The following is a 21,718-nucleotide window of genomic DNA, read 5'->3' on the forward strand; positions in this document are numbered from 1 at the left end:
TAGAGTGCAGTTGCATAGAGTGGCATTGGGCAGGGTAGAGTGGCATAGAGTGCAGTAGAATAGAGTTTATTGTGCAGAATGCACTAGTACAGAGCAGAGTGGTGAAGAGTACAGTGGCGACCAGTGCAGTGTGCAGGTGGGAAGGCTTAGCAAAGGTAGTGCAGGAGCATAGGGTTTCTTCGGGTCAGTGAGTTTACAGGTTCTGGCAGGGCAAGAGAAAGCTGTGCATGATAACCCCAGATGGTGATCCATGGAATGGTCAGTAGGAAACAATGAGCAGTGTATTAAGCCTTCCTTAAAAGTATTTACTGGTACACCCCATCTAATGCAGGGATGTGGGCAGAAAGCCAGCGAGCCACCCATTGGACCTGTGCAGCTGAATAATAGCATTCTAAGTCCAGAAGACCTAATCCACCCGCAGTCACAGGTAACTTTAGAGTGGAAAGAGCTACCCGATGGCACCGCAGCAACCAAATCAGATGGCCAATGGCCTGTCTGAAGAAGGAATGAAGGACGAGCAGGGGAAGGTTTGCAAAATAATGCTGTCATTGGGGTAGCACACCATCTTCGCTAGTGCCACATGGCCCACTAAAGAAAGCAGAAGAGAAGACCAAAAAGCAAACTGGGCTTGGAGGGACCACTCGCTCTGCCGAGATTTTCATCCTGGAAATCAGTGTAAGAATGGTAGATCTTAATCACTAGATATCGAAAAGGTAACTGGTTCCTAGTTCAATCTGAGATCTAATTGTATATAAGGGGGGAAACAGTGTCATATGTTTAAGAAACACTAATTACATTTTTAAATTTGTACATTTTGTTTGTAAAATTTACATCCCAAATATTTTGAAGATTCTATGTGTACTTGACACTAAAGGATAACCCAAATCTCTAGTTTGGCTTTTTCTCAATTTCAAAACCATTTAAAGACATGGACAAAGCAGGCAATTGCCTTGTACAACCTTGCAAGGGGTCTGCCCCCTGCTCATCCTTCACAAGCACTAACAGCGGACCATTGCACCAGAAGAGTTTGCCAAGGTGGATGGGTGTTGCTTGTTCGACCACTTGACAGTGCCTCTTCTGTTTCGCTCCTGTGTGCAGAGACAACTCCCCAGGTACCCAATAACTTTGAATAGTCTTGGTGGACCCATCTTGTCTTATTTTAGGAATTGTCCCACCTTGTTCTTCTCTTCTTTATTTATCCAGTTATTAGCAACAACGCTTTGAATTACTTGCTGAGGATCTCCCATTTTATCTCAATTTCATCCTCCTCTCTTATTATCTCCGATTTGTAGTCCAGGCTCCCACTTCTGAGATAAATGTAGAGTCCCAGACATACACTCTAGTGCAGTGAGACTACAAACAAGTTATGGGTGCCTCTCATCCTGACATTAGGTGTGAGACTGTCGTCCACACCATCTGCCCAGCCTTTAAAAAAAAAGTTAGGTTGAAAGTCAATGGGCGGTTGGGGTAAGCCAGATGTTTTTGTTCAAATTGTTTAAATACGCATAAGGTTAATTACCTTAATGTTTCCCATACTGTTTGCCAGGGGTTTTAAAATGTTCAGAAACATAATCAAAATGTTTCTGTTACTTTCTCTTCAAGAAAGATCGGGTAGATTTGGGTAGGGGGGATGGGCTTTCCACAGTACTGAAAGGACATTAATTTACTACTGAACAAGGACGTAATGTGACACCTGAATGTAGCATACCAGGAGGCAATCACAAAAAGACAACAGTGAATAAATAGTGCTATGTTAAAAAAGAGTAAATAAATGCACTGACATAGTGAGGCATGGCCTCTCTTGCATGTGTCTGTAAAACTGACGTTTGTTCTTGAATTTTTGTCCTGAATTTTGACCCTTTGTCCTGAATTTTTGTCCTGAATTTTGACCCTTTGTCCTGAATTTTTTACAGTCCTGTCCAGAATTTGCCTCAATCCCAGGTGGTCACCCTATGCACAAGACCTGACTTTTTGGTTATCTTAATCGTTTTATCGTAGTTCTTCGTATAACTGTTGCGGACCATTCGGGTTTTTTTAGTCAGAGATTCATGCTATTGACATTAAATGTTGCGGCTGACGCATTTCAACACGGCCTGCTCTCACTTATAACACCTTGGTTGGTTTGAAGCAACGCTATCTTCCGTTTTGACAGAGGTCAGGATGTCTTTACTAGGTTTTCAGAAGGATACTTTTGACAGCGCCGTATCTATTTAGAGGTTTAAAAGACGTATGCATGTAATCTTTTCGATTTCCCCATCTATGTCCACAATTTTATTTTCACATCTGTTTCAACAATCTGTCCTACCATCCAAACTAACTCTTCATTCTCTTTTACTGCAAAATTCAAGACATGCTTTTCGGTGTCGTTACGAAGCTGCATTTAAAATAGACTTTTTAGAAAAGCAAAAACAATTTGCAAAGAAAGCTTATAGTTAATATACTGTTGATTTAAATTCCCGAAAGGCGCGCCAGAAAATAATAAAAAAGTGAATAAAAACAATGTACTTCGGACTACGGCGAAAGGCTCTTATATAAGCAGGAATGGATTGAAGGTAGGCAGTTGAATGCAGTTAACACAAGAGAAAGTGTAGCAGATACTGTTGTGGATAGAAGGAAGTCTGTAATGAGGGGGAGGGGTTGCTAATTTAGTTAGGGAACATGGAGCCCACCCTGCCATCGTTTCAGGTAGACTGGGTAATCATGCGCTTTGCTATACACTATTTGTACTCATTACTTGGAATTTAATAGTTTGCATATTTTGTTCCTTTTTCGGCAGTTATATGATTATATTTATCAAAAATTATGTACTTTTTACATCTCCTGAGGAAGACTCCTGGTTGGTGTAACATTTACTATTAATGTAATGTTATACAGAAAAATCTCGAGATTAAAAACAATGTCTGAACTTTAACGATGCATTAAGTTTAAAGACTTATGTTCTGATCAAATGAAAAGGAAGACTTTTGAAAAACTGGCCAAACATGAACTTAAAAAAGGAACGCACAGAGCAAGATAAAACATTTCCAGAAGAAAATAAAATTGTGCTTTTGGCTGTGACCCTTGAGAAACAAGACAAGTGTAGGGGAAGTTGTGGTAATTTTAACAGAATCTTAACTGTGGCAATCTAAACATTGGGGGACTCATTTTGAAACAAAGAAAACTCTAAAGGGCTACACAACAAAAATCAATTGTCTCAGGCTAAAAGCAATTCATCAAAATATATGACTAAATATATGTGGGGTACCTGTGTGTTGGCTTGAGTTATGCCTTCCTAGGGCACCTCCTGTCAGAATTGGTCCCCTAGCCCGGGACTCTGACGTCTGACCACAAATCTACTACTTTTTCCTCATGACTGGAAGGGATACTTTTGCCACTGCATGCTCTTCCCCAGTTTGGAACTACTTCTCCATCGATTTGTGACAGTGAGCAAATTACGCCTTGGAAAAGGCCCAGGTATTTCCTGAGGGTGTAAAAGCTGTTGGCTGAGAATTTTTAATTAACTATGTAACCTGATCAGACCTGAAAACATTGCAACTTTCTAACGTGTGAAAATAATGATGTCCAGGAAAATATGAAAACTCAAATAAGAATAATAATCAATCACCATCGTAAATGTTCCATGTTGGTAAATTGACCTGTCCATAAAATGCTGTATACTTATCAACAATAATTGTGTCATTTACACTGTCTTTGTTTAAAGACTATTGATATGATGGGATAGAGTGCCGTACCCATTCTGATGGAGTTTTACAGATGTCACATACCCTAACCAGCCCCTTTATGCAGATAACTGGCTATTTCTGTTGTGTTAGGCCACATGTGAAACTAACCCCTGGGAAGTTTATCCATTTGCTATTCACTGCACGTAAAAACTACCCCCAAATGTATATATCAAGATCACTGAATGCAGTAAATACCACATGTGGTAATCACCGCATGCGATTAGTTCCTAGAGATTAGAAGTAACCAGGCCCATTGGTAAGCATTGAAAATTACCTCTGAAAACCTTCCCCATCCAAAAGAAGAGGTACATTTGATCAAACAAGAAAAAGATCAAAGTACACATCAATAATTGTCAAAACGGTACAAATATCACAAGCAAAATCCAGAAAAGATAATGCTTCATATTCCTGCTTTTAATTGCAAGGTCTGTCATTTAATATGACGATCATTCTCATAATTGAAGGACATAGCTGCATCACAAGAAGAGCAGGAATGAGTCGAGATACCCAGTCAAAAAAAATACACGCCTGTAAAAGGCGAGATATTTTGAACAGCTAAGGGTCCTGCAAAGTGTACGGTAGTCCAATGATTGGACACCTTTGAATATACTGACATAACTCAAAAGCTTGATACTCTGCAATTCTGCGCTATACCATTTGTACTTTGCCTCATTTTTGATTGCATTTTCTCTGCCCTCTCAGCAGAAACAGTCACTCCCATCGAAATGTAATTCAGAACTTAAAACCCCCACCCCCGGTGGGTCCACCTCAATTAGAAGGTATGGATCACCTTTTTCTCTACGGTCATCGCCTTTTTTCACCACAATGATCACTGTCACCCTTCAAATTACTGATTTTATTTCTAACCACAAGTACACTTTTTGTATGCAGGATTTGCTTCTCCGCCTTTTCCTACTCCTGAGGAGACTCTTTAACAATGCATTGGCCAAAAAGCACCAAAACCTAGCAAGAGATATTGGGATTACATTAACAATCACAGTTGATTCAGCCTCCCTGTGGCATCACTCAGACTCCTATGTAACGACAATAACGACGAAATTTAACTATAAGTGGTCTCCCAAATTTCCTAGTTAAAGGACTGATGTTAGACATTATTATGAGTAAACCGGAAGGATACAATGTTGTGAATTATGTTTTACTTTATATAAATCATTATAAGTATTTTACAATATCGTATGCATGAGTAGGGTTTCATACATGGTGGCAGTAAAACTTTATAAAACCAAAATAACCTGTGCAGCCACGTATATGTTGCCGGTGACGTTTTAACCCATGGAAACAAATATCTACGTCATGAACGCAGATAAACTTTTAGCAGGGGCGTAGAAACCCCCTCATGTAAGCAGTTTAAGGGGGTAGGGGGCTGCCACTGTGTGCCATGGGTTGGTGAAATGGGTCACAGTAAATATTAATCCGTTGTTTGGAGTCCTCTTCTGCCTGCAGTTCTGACACAAAGGCCCATATTTATACTTTTTTAGCACCGCATTTGTGCTGCTTGTTGACGCAAAAGCGGCACAAACTTACAAAATAGCCGCTTTTTGATGCAAAAGTGTAAGCTTGCACCGCTTTTACGTCAAAAAGCGGCGCAAATAAAGTATAAATATGGGCCGAAGTGCTCACAAATAACACTGTTAGACAATAAATGGCAGAAGGTTGGGGCAGGAGATCCGACATCCAAAAGACAGAGAGAAAAAGGATGAAATCATGAAAATACTGTCAAACACTGAAGGACAAATAGGTAAGCATGAGAAAAGTTTAAAAACAAAAAAAATAAAGTAGAAAGTCGAAAGATGATTAAATAGATGTAAGAAAGAAAGAACGGGAACAGAAGGAAAGGTAATAGGAAATAAGGAAAAAGGTGAAAGGTAGGATGGAAGGGTAAAAAGATTGATGAATGGACGTGTGACAAGATGGACTGAAGAGCAGAAGGACTGATAGGTTACAGGGGGAATGAGTAGAAGGACGAGGAATGCAAAGATGGGAAAAAGTGAAAGGATGTATAGATGAAAGTATGGATAGATGGATATGTGGACATACTGGTGGGCAAATGCATGAAAGGATGGATGTATATAATGATGGATGGATGATTAAAGGGTGAAGCTAACTCTCATAAAGAGGGTATAGTTTGATTGCCTCATGTGCTTGGTGTGAGCAGAGATATAGTTTAAGTAGGGGGAATTGTAATGTTCTGGCTGCTCCCTTGGGTTCGAGGGCTGAATATGAAATGTAAAAAAATAACTAATAATTACAATATATTTGAAATAACAGCAGGAGCATGTGGAGCCTCATTGGTTTTGCAGCTAGTAAACATGATAGTGGGTCTTATGATTTCCATTATAGCCAAAAGCAAGTTTATTACTAGTATAGCAGGAGGTCTGATAATATAGTCTGTTGTCTACTGGTGCACACAATAATTTCGCTATCGGGTCCTTTGACTACAGGATTTGAGTATGGGCGTTACCCAAGCTAGTGCTTTCTTTAACACATGCTTATCATAGAAATAATGTACCTTACCCACACCCCATTGGCCTCTTTCGTCCCAGTCATAATCCACACGAGGCAGCCCCACCCACCACAGGCCTATCACTACACAAGTGCACTTTCTAGCTCTGGGAGCATCACAGTCTTAGGCACCCCACAATCTTCACACGTCGTGTGTTTTTCTCTGTCATTAACAGGTAAGGCTATGTATCTCTTTTGCTGAGAAATGTGATTATTAAAATTACTTTGATGTTTACTTATTGCAGTGATTGAGGAGCAGTGCAAGTATTGCACCACCCACTGACACACTCCCTGTCCATGTGCGAGGTAGGGATGGGGAGCACAATGCAAGGTGGCATTGGTGGGTCGGTTCAGAAACCGCTAAGTGATTGCATGACACATGCAATGTGCGCAGGTGCGCACTAACAGCAGAAAAGGCTGCAGGTTGTTTTTTTTGCTGTTTTTTTTTTAACAACCCAGCATCACTTTCAATGAAACTTCGTTGCTAAGCAATCATTATATATATATAAAAGTTTTAAGCTTAGATGAACTTTGTGCTCCCTTGTAAACAGTGGGTTCTGGTTTGAGAAGGGGGTTGAGAAGTTCAATAAGATCAAGTCCTTGGAGGTAGATGATAACCTCCAAATTTCTATGGTAGATTTGTACAGCCTTATCAAGCAGGCGGTTGATGAGGTAGTAAATGACCCTGAAAGTTTTTCAGTCTCAGTTGGAAGGGCAGAGTCTGGTTATCCGCACGGACAATCAAGTGGTTCGGTGCTATCTGAATCTACAGGGTGAGATGAAGTGCCTACACCTGCATTGGCTAGCAACTCAAATTTATTCTTTGGTGAAACCCATTTACTATCTTTAAGGAATGTCTACATTCAAGTAGAAATGCATTTTCAGATGGACTGTTATACCTGGCAACTTTTGGAGTGATTTCCCCCGGACGTTTCGCTTTCTGACCTTCTGATTTGACTGTGTGCTGAAATTCATTTTTCCAGCCTTTAGGACTCTGTGCACTTTTTCACTGCTGACCAGTGTTAAAGTGCATGTGCTCTCTGTCTAAAAGATGGCAATATTCACTTCACAATGATTGGCATACATGATTTACTGATAAGTCCCCAGTATAGTGCACTAGTTGTGCCCAGGGCCTGTAAATCAAATGCTACTAGTGGGTCTGCAGCACTGATTGCGTCGCACACTACTGTAGCATTTCAAACATGTCTCAGGCCCCCCACTGCAGTCTGTGTGTGAAGATTAAACTGCAATTTCCGACCTGGCAAGTATACCCTCTTGCCAGGCCCAAACCTTTCTTTTATTATATGTAAGTAACTCCTAAGGTTGGCCCTAGTTAGCCCCAAGTGCAGGGTGCAGTGTATTTAAAAAGTTGGACATGCACTTTTAATTTTAACATACCCAGCTAGTGAAAAACTCTTAAATTTGTTGTTCACTATTGCAAGGGCTATCTCTCCCATAAGCTAGCATTAAGGTTGGCTTAAAACATCTTTTAAGTGTAATTTCTAAGTGGGAAAAGACAGAAATATGGAATGTGGTGTCTCTGAACTTGCAATCTAAAAATACATCTTTTGGTGAAGGTGGTTTTTAAAATACAGGTCTGAAAATGACACTTTTACAAAGTTGGCATTTTCTTACTTTAACCATTCTATGACTTAGCCTGTCTCTAAATACAGGTGTGGGTTTAGGTGACAGCTACATTTGTGCATTCCCTCCAGGCAGGCACAAACAGGAAGGGCCAGGTGTGACAGGAGATACATCTGCATTCATCGGCATACTGATAGTCGTCCTGGGTAGGGAGAGGCAGTTCACACTTACACCTAAATAGGTTGTGTGTCCTGCCCTCACACAAAGGGCTAATTACCCCCTACTCATCGTCTGGAGCCAGAGCTGGGTTGAAAGGGATTCTTCTGCACTTCAGAGAATTCTTTTGAAGTTGCCCCTACATCAAAGGCCATTTTGGGTATAAGTACTGGGCCTCTGACATCATATACTCAGAACTCTTCTGGACTGAGGGCATTCTACCAGGAAAAAGGACCGCTGTGCTGTCAGGAGGGACTGCCACTTTGCTGTATGCTCTGCTGGGTTGGCCTGCTGTCTACTACTTCTTGCCTGGGAGTGAGAGGACTGGATCTACCGCTCTACATCCTGCAATCTAAAGTTCTCCAAGATCCTGACTGAGCTTGCCTCCTGTTTATGAAGTCACAGGGTTATCAAAGAAATCACTTGCATCCTGCTACCAGCACCTGCTGTGAGTCCCGCTCTGCTAATTGGTGCCAAATTCAGTCCTGGATCGTTGGAGGTGAGTGTGGTGCTGCAACACAATAACTGATACCAACAACACTGGGACATCACTTGGAACCGATGCAGGAATGCTGCTTTGCCATTGCCTGCACGGAAGCGGGGACGCTGCTCACCGAGGGTGTGATGCAACAACCCTGACTTACAATGCAGCCTTGGCTTGGCTGAATGAGCACTCATGCATGGAAACCAGTACTCATCGCTTCTGGACATCGAAGTATCAATGACGTTGCCCAGTCAGCAAGCGGCGCATCCCCTCCTCTGGATCAACACATCGTCACTGAGTATTGACACAACAAAGGTACTGTCAATAGGTCTGCATGACTCCAGTGCCCCATTATGGTCAGACTGAACTTTTGGACTTGCCCAGGTCCAGCACGACCAGATACTCCAGTTGGAGCTATTGTCTTCTAAGCGATGTATTTTAATTTAAACTTTAAAAATTCATATCTTGACCTGTGTATGTTGCATTTTTGTCATTTTGGTCTTGTTTGACTCAGATAAATATTAGCTATTTTTCTAAATTGGTATGGAGTCTATTTGTGGTGTTTTCACTGTGTTATTATGAGTACTCAGAGCAGGCATTAAACGTATCGAAAACAATGATGCAAAGAAATCTCTTAGATCAATCAGGGAATGCCCCTTTGCATCTATTATGTCTGGCGCAGGCATAAAGTAGGGCAAAGGGTTATGAAGTGGTGCAATGCATGCATCGCACCACTTTATAATATATGGCGCTGCGTTTTTGCCCAACTAACTCCAGATTAGCATAACAAAAGTTATGCTAATGTGTTGTTAGAATGGCGCTAGGCCCTCTTAAATCTGGACCTAAGTTTCATCTAGAATAGAAGATTGTTTTGCTGGTACTTTGGAAGGATGATCATAAGCAGTATCATTCCTCACTTGATGTGAGAAGAGCTCTCTTGTGTAATTTGGAATGCACTAGTGAGTTTTGACACTCAAAGGCACTTTTTGTTTTTTTTAGGAATGTGAAACAGAGCAGAAGGTGTCTTCATCTACCTTAAGTAGGTGGATTAAGGAGGCAATTTCCCAGGCCTGCAAGTCTGTTGGGGATCTTCCACCTTCTAAGATCCAAGGTCAATCTACTAGATCTGTTTCCTCTTCATGGGCTGGGGTGGGTAGAGTTTCCATTCAAGAAATTTGCAAGGCAGCTACTGGGCCTCCTATTATACATTTGTCAAGCATTACAGAATGCATATGACGAAGGAAACATCTGATATATTTTTTTTAATGTTATTACAGATGGGCCCACAATGCTGCATCCCACACTGAGACAAGAAGCAAATATGGCAGCACGAGCCCATCAAAGGTTTTCCCATTGTCCGAAAAGGCTCCAAAGCCGTCAGAGTCTGGGTGTCTGACCTAGGCAAAGGGGTCCGAAAAAGTGACCTTTTTGGTCTAAAGTATGGGAAGCCGACATTCGCAGGGTGAGCCTCTCCTAACACCATAAGTACTGCGATAAGGAAGAGGTTAAGGAACTAATGTGTGCCCATCTACATTTTGATATAGTCTGACACCCACATCTCGATATAGTGCTATTGGTTAATTAAACATTTTAAAGGGTGAATGCATAAAAGAGCGCGAACTATCCTGCTCTTTAAATGCCTTATTAATAGCAACACCAACATTTGAACCTACTGGCCGTCGTCTTATCTTTTACATGATCTGTAAGGCACCGTGCCCACGGTACGGTCCTTTACAAAAAAACGATATACAAATGCTGATTTGTTTTCCCAACCTGGCGATATGATATAGAAGAAATCTTTAAATTCGTCCATCCATACTTCTGCCAGTCGCCTGTTGTTCTTGTTGATCACATGGCCGGTTCCTCCAGGAAAAGTATAAGGTGTCGCTTTGCGAAAAACATGGCCAACGTGGGAACACGTGACAATTTCTAAAGATCCACCACACTGCCAGATCTGTAAAAAACACAAGAGAAGTTTTAAAGAAAATACATGTGTTGTCGCTGAATGAAGTACAAACTGATACAAAATGATAAGACCGTTTATTTTTCTTTTAGCCAGTACCCAGCATATATTTTCCATATAAACTATATAAACAAATGTGTCATAGTCCTTATGAAAGCTGAGCCATGGCGAGGTGCGAGAGAACAGTCTGATTCTATGCAAAATGCCCCAGGGTCAGAACCAGCCTGCTTGGCCCAGGAAGTACAAAAGATAAGCAAGGAGCTAATATATTCGACACTCTCCAGGTTGTCCATAACGCACACCTGAGATATAAATGCAAAGAGAGTGTCTCCAAAGACAATGTTGCTATCCAGCTGAGGAAGCAGGAAAAACCCAAAAGACACAGAAACGTTCATTTGCAAATATTAAATGAAATGGCGTCCCATGTCAGATTTGATTTAAAGTTTTTCTTGGGTTCAGGGTATCGATTTCGCTGGTCTCACTCTTTTACTGTTTCTAGATCGTACTTTGTTTACAATGACTTTAAATCCAAAGCAGTTCTATATTTTATAATGAGAACATCGCGAAGCCCAAAACTAATTTTTCATAATGTTTTCGTTGTTGTGCGAGAGGACGAGAGGTGTGCGCTTACTGTGGTTTTTTCCAAGTGATTTTTTTTAAAGCGGAGTGGAGTGCAAGATAGAACCTTTAAGAATTTGATGCTGTTATATGGATGATAGAAAGTGCTTCAGTACACTTTGGCTTTATGTAGTGTTTTGTGTCGGGTGTGGATGGCGGAGACTCTTCATACAGTGCCAAGAAGCATGAGAGGCTAGAAGTGGTCGCGCATGCAGATACCTTCTATCCCTGAAATGTTGTTGGACTGAGTAGCATCGCTTTGGAAAGCAGTGCTGTTCTCCTAAAAAGGTCTGTCAGAACAAGAGAAGAAAGAATACCCAGGTCGCCTGAGCCAGCTTAGAATAGCTGAGGAAGGTCAACTGTGGTACATAACCTGAACTTGAGATGATCCTGAGAAGGACATGGCCTTTCAGGTTTCGATGGAGCCATGTATAATTTGAAAGTAACAGTTTGCACAAGTGTCTTAGCATTGGCATCTTGAAGGGTAAGTACTAGGCCCTTAAAATGTAAAGTTTTTGGCATTTGACTCTCTAAAGAAGAGAGAGTTGTGAGCCAGTTCCCAAGGAGGAGAGAAGAAGATAACTGAAGATCCACTTTTCCTCCATAGGTGGATAATTCTCCTACGAGGCTGAGCACAAAGCTGGGACCACTGAGGAACCTTTGTTGCTGCTGACCTGTGGGGAGAGGAAGACCTGCCTGTCTGTGGGAGATGAGACTGTCTACCAGTATTGACCAGCCTACAGAGAAAAGAAGGGTCAAACTGACTGCAAGGACCTGTGTGGAACAGCCACTGGACTACAACTACCCTGTTACTTGATGGCAGTCCAACAAGTTACCCTGGAAGCAACACAAAGAAAACAATGAGTGCAAAACAGGACATGTCACTTTACTTAGGAAGATGTAACATCTTCATCCCTGAAACTCCCCATTTCTGCGAGGAACCTGTATCTGCATCTCTTCTTATGGTAGGAGTCTTGATGAAATACCAACTCTATCCCGTAGTCTTCCCCACTATCGCGTTAGGTACAAGAGGTTGATTCAAGAACTGTTCGAGATGTTGTTTAAGGCTAGGCAGTTCCAGTTGATTTCAACTCACAGACAGTAACCTGAGTAGTTTCCAGTTTACTCCTATTCACCCCGGTGTCTGCTGTGGGACCACTGTCCAGACACCAGAAACTTATGACCATGACTAATGGATTTCAAGATAGAGGTCACCCTACCTCTCTTACATCTAATGGACATCAAGGGTAAACAGGCATCCTTGCAAGTCTCAGTCTCTAATTTCTCAGCCTGGGGGTTTCTGCACACATGCAGTCCATTAATTGTGCCCATGCCCCAGGGACTGGTGACACCCCTTCACAAGAAATCACCAGAACACCCACAATCGGCAGTTCTGTTTGCCAAATAAAGAGTGGGTTCTTGTTATCTGGAAGGAAGGCTCCTCTGGGTTAGTTTTGTAACATCGGAAGAGCTGCATCAAAATATTCGTGAGCACAGAGTAAAGCCTCAGTGAAAGTAAATCACTGCAACTGAAACACCAGCACAATTACTTTAGCCTTTGAAGAGTATTTCTGTAGTTCTTTCTAGGAATGCTTTCTCTCGCTAAAGTAACTGTCATTAATTTGGCTGGGTTAGGTCTGTAAGGTCTTCTGGTAACAAAAACGGTTTCTCTGTAGTATAAGAAGGTTGGCAGGGACCAATGTTAATGTAATTTCTATCATTTTGAGCCTGCAAACCAGAATAACATTTGTGGTGAGTAGTCTGTCCCAAAAGGTGCTAGGCACTTGCAGTTTTAGTTGTTTATTTTAATTGTATGTGTTCTATATTATTTCTGTGAAAACTGTGCATATTTACTAGCCCCCTTCTACACTGCAAATGGCAGCACAAATAGGGTAATGTGGCATCTCTTTTTGATATATTGTAGATCTTTAGCTCCACAAAAATTAGACCGGTTTACCTTTATCGAGAATAAATAACCTGACTTGGTGCTCCTGATAGAGACCTGGCTTCACCAAAGTTAAGCTATAATATTGCTAGATGTGACTGCCAGGGAAAAAATGGTAAGGGCATTGCTGTAGCTTACAATAGTGCTAACTGTTGTGCAATTTCGTTGTTTCAGCTACCATATTGCGAAAGTGTATTATTTCCATTAGATTTTGGATCCCTTTCTACTTTTGGGAGCTTTTCTTTATAGGCCCTCTGGCCACTCTACACAGTTTCTATAAGTTTTACCAGAGGTAATAGCCATTCAGGGGCGTACAGGTGCTCATTTTACACTCCTGGGTGACTTAGGCATCATTTTTGATGATATTCATTGCAATGAAGCAACTAACTTACTACACCATTTGGTTGCAATTCAACTTGCGCAATTGGTCAATTGGCCTACATATAAGAAACTTAATCTCCTTGACCCAGTGCTCCCCAGATTACATTGTATGATAGTTATACCCCTTTTCCGGTGATGTGGTCTTGCCACGTTGTTGTCTGAATTCTATTACAAGCCCAAAACATGCTTAGCTCTCCAGCTAAGGGTTCAAGTACAGAACAATGGTGGTCAAGATTAGATTCTACAGAATTTAAGCATCTGCTTTTGAGTTCCAAACCAGAGGTGACTGGTAACATTTTAAATGCAGATCAGAGTCTTTGAGATAGGATTACCACGTCATCAGATTAAACTGTGCCATTAAGGAAACGTACAAGCACCAGGTCCAAGGAGATGGCACCTTGGTTAAATTCTCAGTTGCAAGAGTTAAACAAAAACTACAAAATACTAGAAAGAAAGTGGAAAAAGACATATGATGAATCTAGTAATAGACACTATATGAAAGCAATGGAGAATTACCACTACTCTGTAAGAAGAACTCAAGTTGTGTCCTTTGCTCAGAAAATTGTTAATGCTGCCAAAGAAGTATTTACACCAATTGAGCCAATGACTGATCCAGCTGGGAAGAATCCGGTAGTGATGCTATTGGCTGTCTAATGCAATCATTTAGCCAATTTATTTTTAAAGAAAATATCAGATATTTTCACATCCTTCCTTCTCCAGGGAACAGTTTCTGCTTTAGATGTAATATGTATTCAATATGAAGCTTCTAATTAAAATATTTCAGTCTTTTTGCCTTTCTCCTTTCTTCTTTAGGAGAGAAAAAACAATGGTGCCCTAGTGAATACAGTAAAATTTGGTTCTCCACTGCACCCAGAACATTTAAAAACAAACAGCAGATATTATCTATCCTATTCTAGATGAGATTTTGAATCAGTCCCTTATGAGTGGTGTGGTACCTAAAGTCGGGACCAAAGCAGTGCTTATATTTCTGTTGAAAAAAACCTTCCTTAGATCCTCCACAACTGGAAAATTATAGACCAATTTCCCTACTTCCTGTTTTGAGGAAGATTGAAGAGAAACATGTTAACCAACAATTGTCTGAATTTTTGGAGAAGAATGATCTTCTCTCTTCTCAAACAGGCTTCTGGCCAGGCCACAATACTGAATCAGCCCCCTTCCCAGAGGTCAATAACCTCAAAATGACTTTGGATCTAGGGTGTACAGCAGCTTTGATCTTGGTATATATCAGTGCTACTTTTCACACAGTATCTCACACAATGTTGCATGAGAGGTTACATGTTTTGTGGGTGAACTCAGAAAGCCCGGAAATGGCTTGCATCCTTCTGCTTTTAGATTTATGATAAATCTTCCTATCCAGACTCCTTGTCTCTTATGTGTGGAGTACCTGAAGGATCTTCATTAAGCCCAACACTGTTCAACATTTATGTTCCTCAGCTAGTTGATATTGTTCAGTCATTCCGTCTTCCATTGGTCTCTCATTCAGATCACATAAAGTTGGTCATCCTTTTGGCCGCAGAACAGCAAATATTAGACCTGCCACCTGTTTTGCTGAAGTTGTTTCTGTTGTCTTAGGACTCTGTGCATGTTACCATTTCTAACCAGGGCTAAAGTGCTTGTACTCACTTCATAAAACATGGTAAAATCGGCTTACACCTGATTGGCACAGTTAATTTACTTATATGTCCCTAGTGAAGTGATATATCATATGCCCAGGGCTTGTAAATTACAGTTCAACTAGTTGGCCTGCAACACATATTGGGCCACCTTCCTAAGTAGCCCCTTAAACAATGTCTCCGGCCTCCCAATGCAGCCTCTAATCAGTTTTAAATGGTCAGTTCTACTTGGCAATATAAACCCCTTGATTAGCCTAAAACTCCCTTTTTATTACATTTAAGTCACCTCGAAAGTAGGCCTTAAACAGCCAATTGGGCAGGGTGCATTCTATTCAAAAGGTTGGGCATATCCTGGTAGTGAAAGACTCATACATTTGTTTGTCACTGCTGTGAGGCCTACCACTTCGATAGGATAGCAATGGGTCACCTTATTACATTTATTAAGTGGTAACATTAGTTTGGGAGTAGGAGCAGATTTCATGTTTGGTGTCTAAAGAACTGTAATTTAAAATCCTCTTTAATGGTGAAATTGGATTTTAAGTCACAGTTCTGAAAATGACACTTTAGAAAGCTGGCATTTACTTATCCAAACCATTTGGTGCCTGCAGCCTATTCCTGGGACACATGGCTAAGTGTGAGTGGAAGTTGGCCTTTGCACATATGCACATTTCCCCCAAACAGCCACACATTAAGAAGATTGTTAACAGAATGGGACATCTTAGCAAGATGAGGAACAGACACATTTAGCCCCATTTACATTTCAAAGAAGAAGGCCTCAACACACACACAAAGAACTTCACTCTAGCCTTTTTTGACCTCAGACTCAGTGGAGCCAGGGAAGGGAGACAAGGCATTTTTGACATTGCTTTAGGGGGAACCTCCGGAAGTTTCTTCCACTTCAAAGCTGGAAATGAGCATAAAACTAGGGCCCTCAGACCCACTCTTAAGTTCACTTACGGACCTGCAGAGGACTCTCAGATGGTTGTCTTGCTGAATGTGGGCTTCTGTGTACTTAAGATGACTGTCTTGCTCACCCAAGATGACTGCTGTGCTGTCTGAATCAAAACAGGGAAGAATGACAGGTAGGGACAAATTCAATCCTAAATTGTAAGAACAGTCTTTAATTCTGTTACTTCTGGGTTTATTTCTTTCTCATATTTATTTCAAAGTTTTTTTAATGTAGCAAAAAGGATCTATGGTAAACAAAAATAAGATTTAGTACAAATCACATAAATAAGTATAAACAAAAATGTTACTCACAATAGATACATAATCGACCACATATAAGATTTAACAATAAAAACCATCCTAAGATGGTGCCCTGCGCATTTAAATAGTGGTCACTATAGTGTCACTCCACATGTGATCCACTGCTCTTTGCTCAGGTACTGGGCTTTTCGTACACTTGACTATCAACGTGTTGTGTATTTCTTTCACACAAGCGTGATATCGTGCATCCCAAATCTTTACAATCTAGTCCATTATTTGACAAGCCCAATACACCTGCAATACAATGAAGTCAACGCGTTTCGGCCTACTGACTTAGGGCCTCATCAGGACTGGAAAAGGGCAAAAGTGGTTCTTAGTTGTAGGAAAAAACCGGAGGAAAAACATCCTGTATATCCTCGTCGAGAAATTAAAGCGGTGAACCAAGTTGCTCATATTTGTTAATTCGAAGTCAAACGTTACGACTCGTCTCGGCACCTTAGCGGGGGAATAAAACGTCTTATTGAGTCCAGCGCGTTTCAATGTTGCTGACACTGCAGCGAGACTCGTTCAGAGCGCGTCTTCCGTATACGCGTTGTTGCTAAGAGACGTCGCTTAGCAACAACGCGTATACGGAAGACGCGCTCTGAACAAGTCTCTCTGCAGTGTCAGCAACATTGGAACCCCGCTAAGGTGCCGAGACGAGTCGTAACGTTTGACTTCGAATTCACAAATATAAGCAACTTGGTTCACCCCTTTAATTTCTCAATGAGGATATACAGGATGTGTTTCCTCCATTTTTTTCCTGCAACTAAGAACCACTTTTGCCCTTTTCCAGTCCTGATGAGGCCCTAAGTCAGTAGGCCGAAACGCGTTGACTTCATTGTATTGCAGGTGTATTGGGCTTGTCAAATAATGGACTAGATTGTAAAGATTTGGGATGCACGATATCACGCTTGTGTGAAAGAAATACACAACACGTTGATAGTCAAGTGTACGAAAAGCCCAGTAACTGAGCAAAGAGCAGTGGATCACATGTGGAGTGACACTATAGTGACCACTATTTAAATGCGCAGGGCACCATCTTAGGATGGTTTTTATTGTTAAATCTTATATGTGGTCGATTATGTATGTATTGTGAGTAACATTTTTGTTCATACTTATTTATGTGATTTGTACTAAATCTTATTTTTGTTTACCATAGATCCTTTTTGCTACATTAAAAAATCTTTGAAATAAATATGAGAAATAAATAAACCCAGAAGTAACAGAATTAAAGACTGTTCTTACAACTTAGGATTGAATTTGTCCCTACCTGTCATTCTTCCCTGTTTTGATTGTGTATTTACCCTAGGCAGGTTAGGGTTATAGGGTTTCCCCTGATCTTGCGCAGATGTGCTGTCTGAAGCCTGTCTTGTACCCACAGAGAACTGTCCTGCTGCTTGAAACATGCTTTTCTGCTTGGAAGCAGGACTACCAGAGTGACTGCAAAGGGTAGTTGGCTTATCTCCTGATCAAAGCCTCAGGAACATAAAGGGCACCAACCATTTTAAACCTGCACCTGGACCAGGCCTGAGCAAGTCCTCCTTGCCCTCCAACTTAAAAAAATGTATTTGAAAAAGTTCTCTCAATATCCTGAGGAGACTGAGACCTACCTACTAGCTGATTCACACAAGGTGCATCACTGGTCAGCCTGAGTTTGGATTAGCTTCCACTATGTTCTTCTCTCCAGTAGTTAATCCTGCTCAGCAGCTCCTCTCTGTAAGGGTATCTGGCCTCCTGTAGCCCTCATTAGACCAGCCTGAAGCTTAATCCCACTGAAGATTTTCCACTTCCATAAAAGAGACTATGCCCTCATTACAACATTGGCGGTAAAAGCCACTTACCACTGTGCAGAAGACCGCCAACACACCGCCATGCCCGTGGAAATCCGCCACAGCCATTATGACCCACAGCACGGAATCCGCCAATATTCAGACACCCACACAAGTCCGCCACACCAAAGGTCAGTGATAAACTGGCGAAAACAAAACCTCCACCGTCATGCCAACAGAAATATGCCCACACTATCACGACACACGAATCCACGCGGCGGTCTTTCAACCGCGGTATTCCATTGGCGGTACACACCGCCGCGCTCAAAATACACACACACATACAAAACACAACCACATTGGACAATTCGAAATACACACACCTGATACACATACACATACACACACCACTCCCATACACCCAATACAATATAAAACACACACCCATATCACCCACAAACCGCTATGACTACAAATGAGAAAGAAGCACAGAGAGAGACACCACCATCAACAATACTAGCATCCACAGGCACACAACACCATCACCCACATAACTTCCACGCATCTTACACAACACCCCACTACATATCAGCACACTTATCACCACACACACCACCCAACACATCACCCACACCACCCCATGGCACGGCAAAGACACCCCAGGTTCTCGGAGGATGAGCTCAGGGTCATGATGGAGGAAATCGTCTGGGTAGAGCCACAGCTATTCGCATCACAGGTGCAGCACACCTCCACTGCAAGGAAGATGGAGCTATGGCGATGAATAGTGGACAGAGTAAACGTAGTGGGACAGCACCCAAGAAATCGGGATGACATCAGGAAGAGGTGGAACGACCTACGGGGGAAGGTGCATTCTGTGGTCTCAAGACACCACCTTGCGGTTCAGTGGACAGGCGGCGGACCCCCACCTCCTCCCCCACAACTAACAACATGGGAGGAGAGGGCTTGGCGATTCTGCATCCTGAGGGCCTCACAGGACTAGTTGGTGTCTGGTAAGTCAAATCTTAACTATTAAATCACCCACCCTAACTGCATGCCATCACATACCCTCACCCCCATCACTACAACTCCTCACAAATGTCCCAACATCACAAACCACACATCCCAACACCAAGCCCTGCATGCAACACCAAAGCATGGAAACCCATCACCAAAGCATGCCCACTGCACAAACCCATACACCCCCCTAAACCATCATCACACAAGGTCCCACACAGGAATGCAAGCACTGGGGTACACGGTCACCCACCCATTGCACACCATGGCACACACAGATGTAATGAACATCCTTTTATACCACTGCAGGACCCCTACCCAACGTCACTGGACAGGAGGGTCCACACATGTCCACACCACCAATAGAAGAGGCCCACAGTGATGACAGCACCTCTGTCCAACTGGATCTAGATGACCAGCCCGGCCCATCGGGGACCTCGGGACAGTCGGTTCCCATCACACAGTCACAGGCCACTACAGAGCTTCCCCCCTCTGGAAACAGCAGCACAGCACCCACCCAGCGGGCCCATACCTCTGTCCTCAGGACACGTCAATCAGCAGTGTGTCCACCACTACAGGGAACCCAGGCTATCCCACCACGCCAACAACAACAGGGACCTGGGGGCAGTGGCAGTGGGCACACGGTCCAGGGGACGGAGGCCCAGTAACACAGGGGAACTGGGAGGGCTGTTGTGCGACAGGGGGAGGACAGGCCAAGGGAACCCACTCTCCACAAGGCCCTCTCCAACATCATGGGAGCCTACCACCACTCCCAGGAGACGATGGCAACGGTACTGGCTAAGTTTCAGGAGACCCAGTGCCTGCAGGAGGAACAGTATTTGGGCTTCAGGGAGGAACTCAGAGCCATCAATTCCACCCTGGGCACCATCGTAGGGGTGCTGAAGGAAGTACTCAACACCAGGAGGGACACTTTGACACAACAAGGGGCCCCTGACACTAGCCTGGATGATGAACTGCCCACCACCTCCGCCGGCGCTAGTGGACAGGAGGCACCGCCACAGGACCACCACACCAGCACCCCACCCCCTGCAGAGGGAGAACCACCCCGCAAACAGTCCCTGAGATCCAGGACAAAGACAGAGAACAATGCCAAGACCCCCGCCAAGAAATGAGACCACCTTGAATGTCATCCTTCTGTCCCACTTTGTCACCCTGTCCATCCTTAAACTGCCCCAGCTCCACTTCCTATGCCCATTTGGGCGATGCACCTGTGAGACTAATAGACTGGACTCTGCCATGGACATTCCTCCACCATCACCCCTCACCATTTTGCAACCCCCTCCAATATTGATCACTAAAATAAACTCCCTTGAAGCACAAAACAATCTGGAGTCAGTCTGTTATTTCGGAATAGTGTATTAGCAATTACTGTGGCAAAAAGCTCTTTCAATTGTAATGTCAACATATCTATGTCACACAGCTCTAGTCCATGAGGAATCAAAGCAGATGTCACACAGTGGGACCCACATCTGTGAAATCATAAGGGAAAGTGACAACTCAGTGACCATACACTGGGTGAAAACGACAGACAGTAGAGAGGTAGTAGTGTTAAAGTACATGTAGTAGGCAGGTTTTGTATTCTTACCTGTGTCTCACTGGAAATATTGCAGGATCACTGAGTCCCTGTTGTCCATGTCTTCTTCTTCTGCTTCTTCGTCTTCACTGTCCACAGGCTCCACAGCTGCAACAACACCGCCATCTGGACCATCCTCCTGCAGAAAGGGCACCTGTCGTCGCAAAGCTAAGTTGTGAAGCATACAGCAGGCCACGATGATCTGGCACACCTTCTTTGGTGAGTAGAAAAGGGATCCACCTGTCATATGGAGGCACCTGAACCTGGCCTTCAGGAGGCCGAAGGTCCGCTCGATTATCCGCCGTGTTCGCCCATGGGCCTCATGGTAGCGTTCCTCTGCCCATGTCCTGGGATTCCTCACTGGGGTCAGTAGCCATGACAGGTTGGGGTAACCAGAGTTACCTGCAAATGGCGTGGGACAACAGTTAGACACACACTAACCTGTAGGGATAACCCCAGACCCAGACAACCATTCCCACTGTCTTGCTTCCAGGTGCTCACCTAATAGCCACACACGGTGCCTCTGGAGTTGACCCATCACATAAGGGATGCTGCTATTCCGCAGGATGTAGGCGTCATGCACTGAGCCAGGGAACTTGGCATTAACATGGGAGATGTACTGGTCTGCCAAACATACCATCTGTACATTCATCGAATTATAACTCTTCCGGTTTCTGTTCACCTGTTCAATCCTGCGGGGGGGACCAAAGCCACATGTGTCCCATCAATGGCACCTATGATGTTGGGGATATGTCCCAGGGCATAGCAAATCACCTTTCAATGTAGGCAAATCCTCAACCTAAGGGAAAACGATGTAGCTCCGCATGTGTTTCAGCAGGGCAGACAACACTCTGGACAACATGTTGGAAAACATAGGCTGGGACATCCCTGATGCAATGGCCACAGTTGTTTGAAATGACCCACTTGCAAGGAAATGGAGCACTGACAGCACCTGCACTTGAGGGCGGATTCCTGTGGGATGGCGGATAGCTGACATCAGGTCTGGCTCCAGCTGGGTAC

At 43.0% G+C, this 21,718-nt stretch overlaps 1 protein-coding gene across 2 annotated transcripts in view; it reads right to left on the minus strand.

The window, feature by feature from the left end:
* The window catches only part of GALNT13 (polypeptide N-acetylgalactosaminyltransferase 13), a 1,141,430-nt gene that overhangs the window by 550,957 nt on the left and 568,755 nt on the right, over positions 1–21,718 (minus strand). For both annotated transcript variants that reach the window (XM_069225168.1, XM_069225167.1), the window contains exon 7: positions 10,303–10,483. In XM_069225168.1, coding sequence (XP_069081269.1) covers positions 10,303–10,483 — 181 coding nt within the window. The remainder of the gene's footprint in view (positions 1–10,302; positions 10,484–21,718) is intronic.

This window comes from Pleurodeles waltl, chromosome 3_1 (assembly GCF_031143425.1).
Source record: "Pleurodeles waltl isolate 20211129_DDA chromosome 3_1, aPleWal1.hap1.20221129, whole genome shotgun sequence".
NCBI lineage: Eukaryota > Metazoa > Chordata > Amphibia > Caudata > Salamandridae > Pleurodeles > Pleurodeles waltl.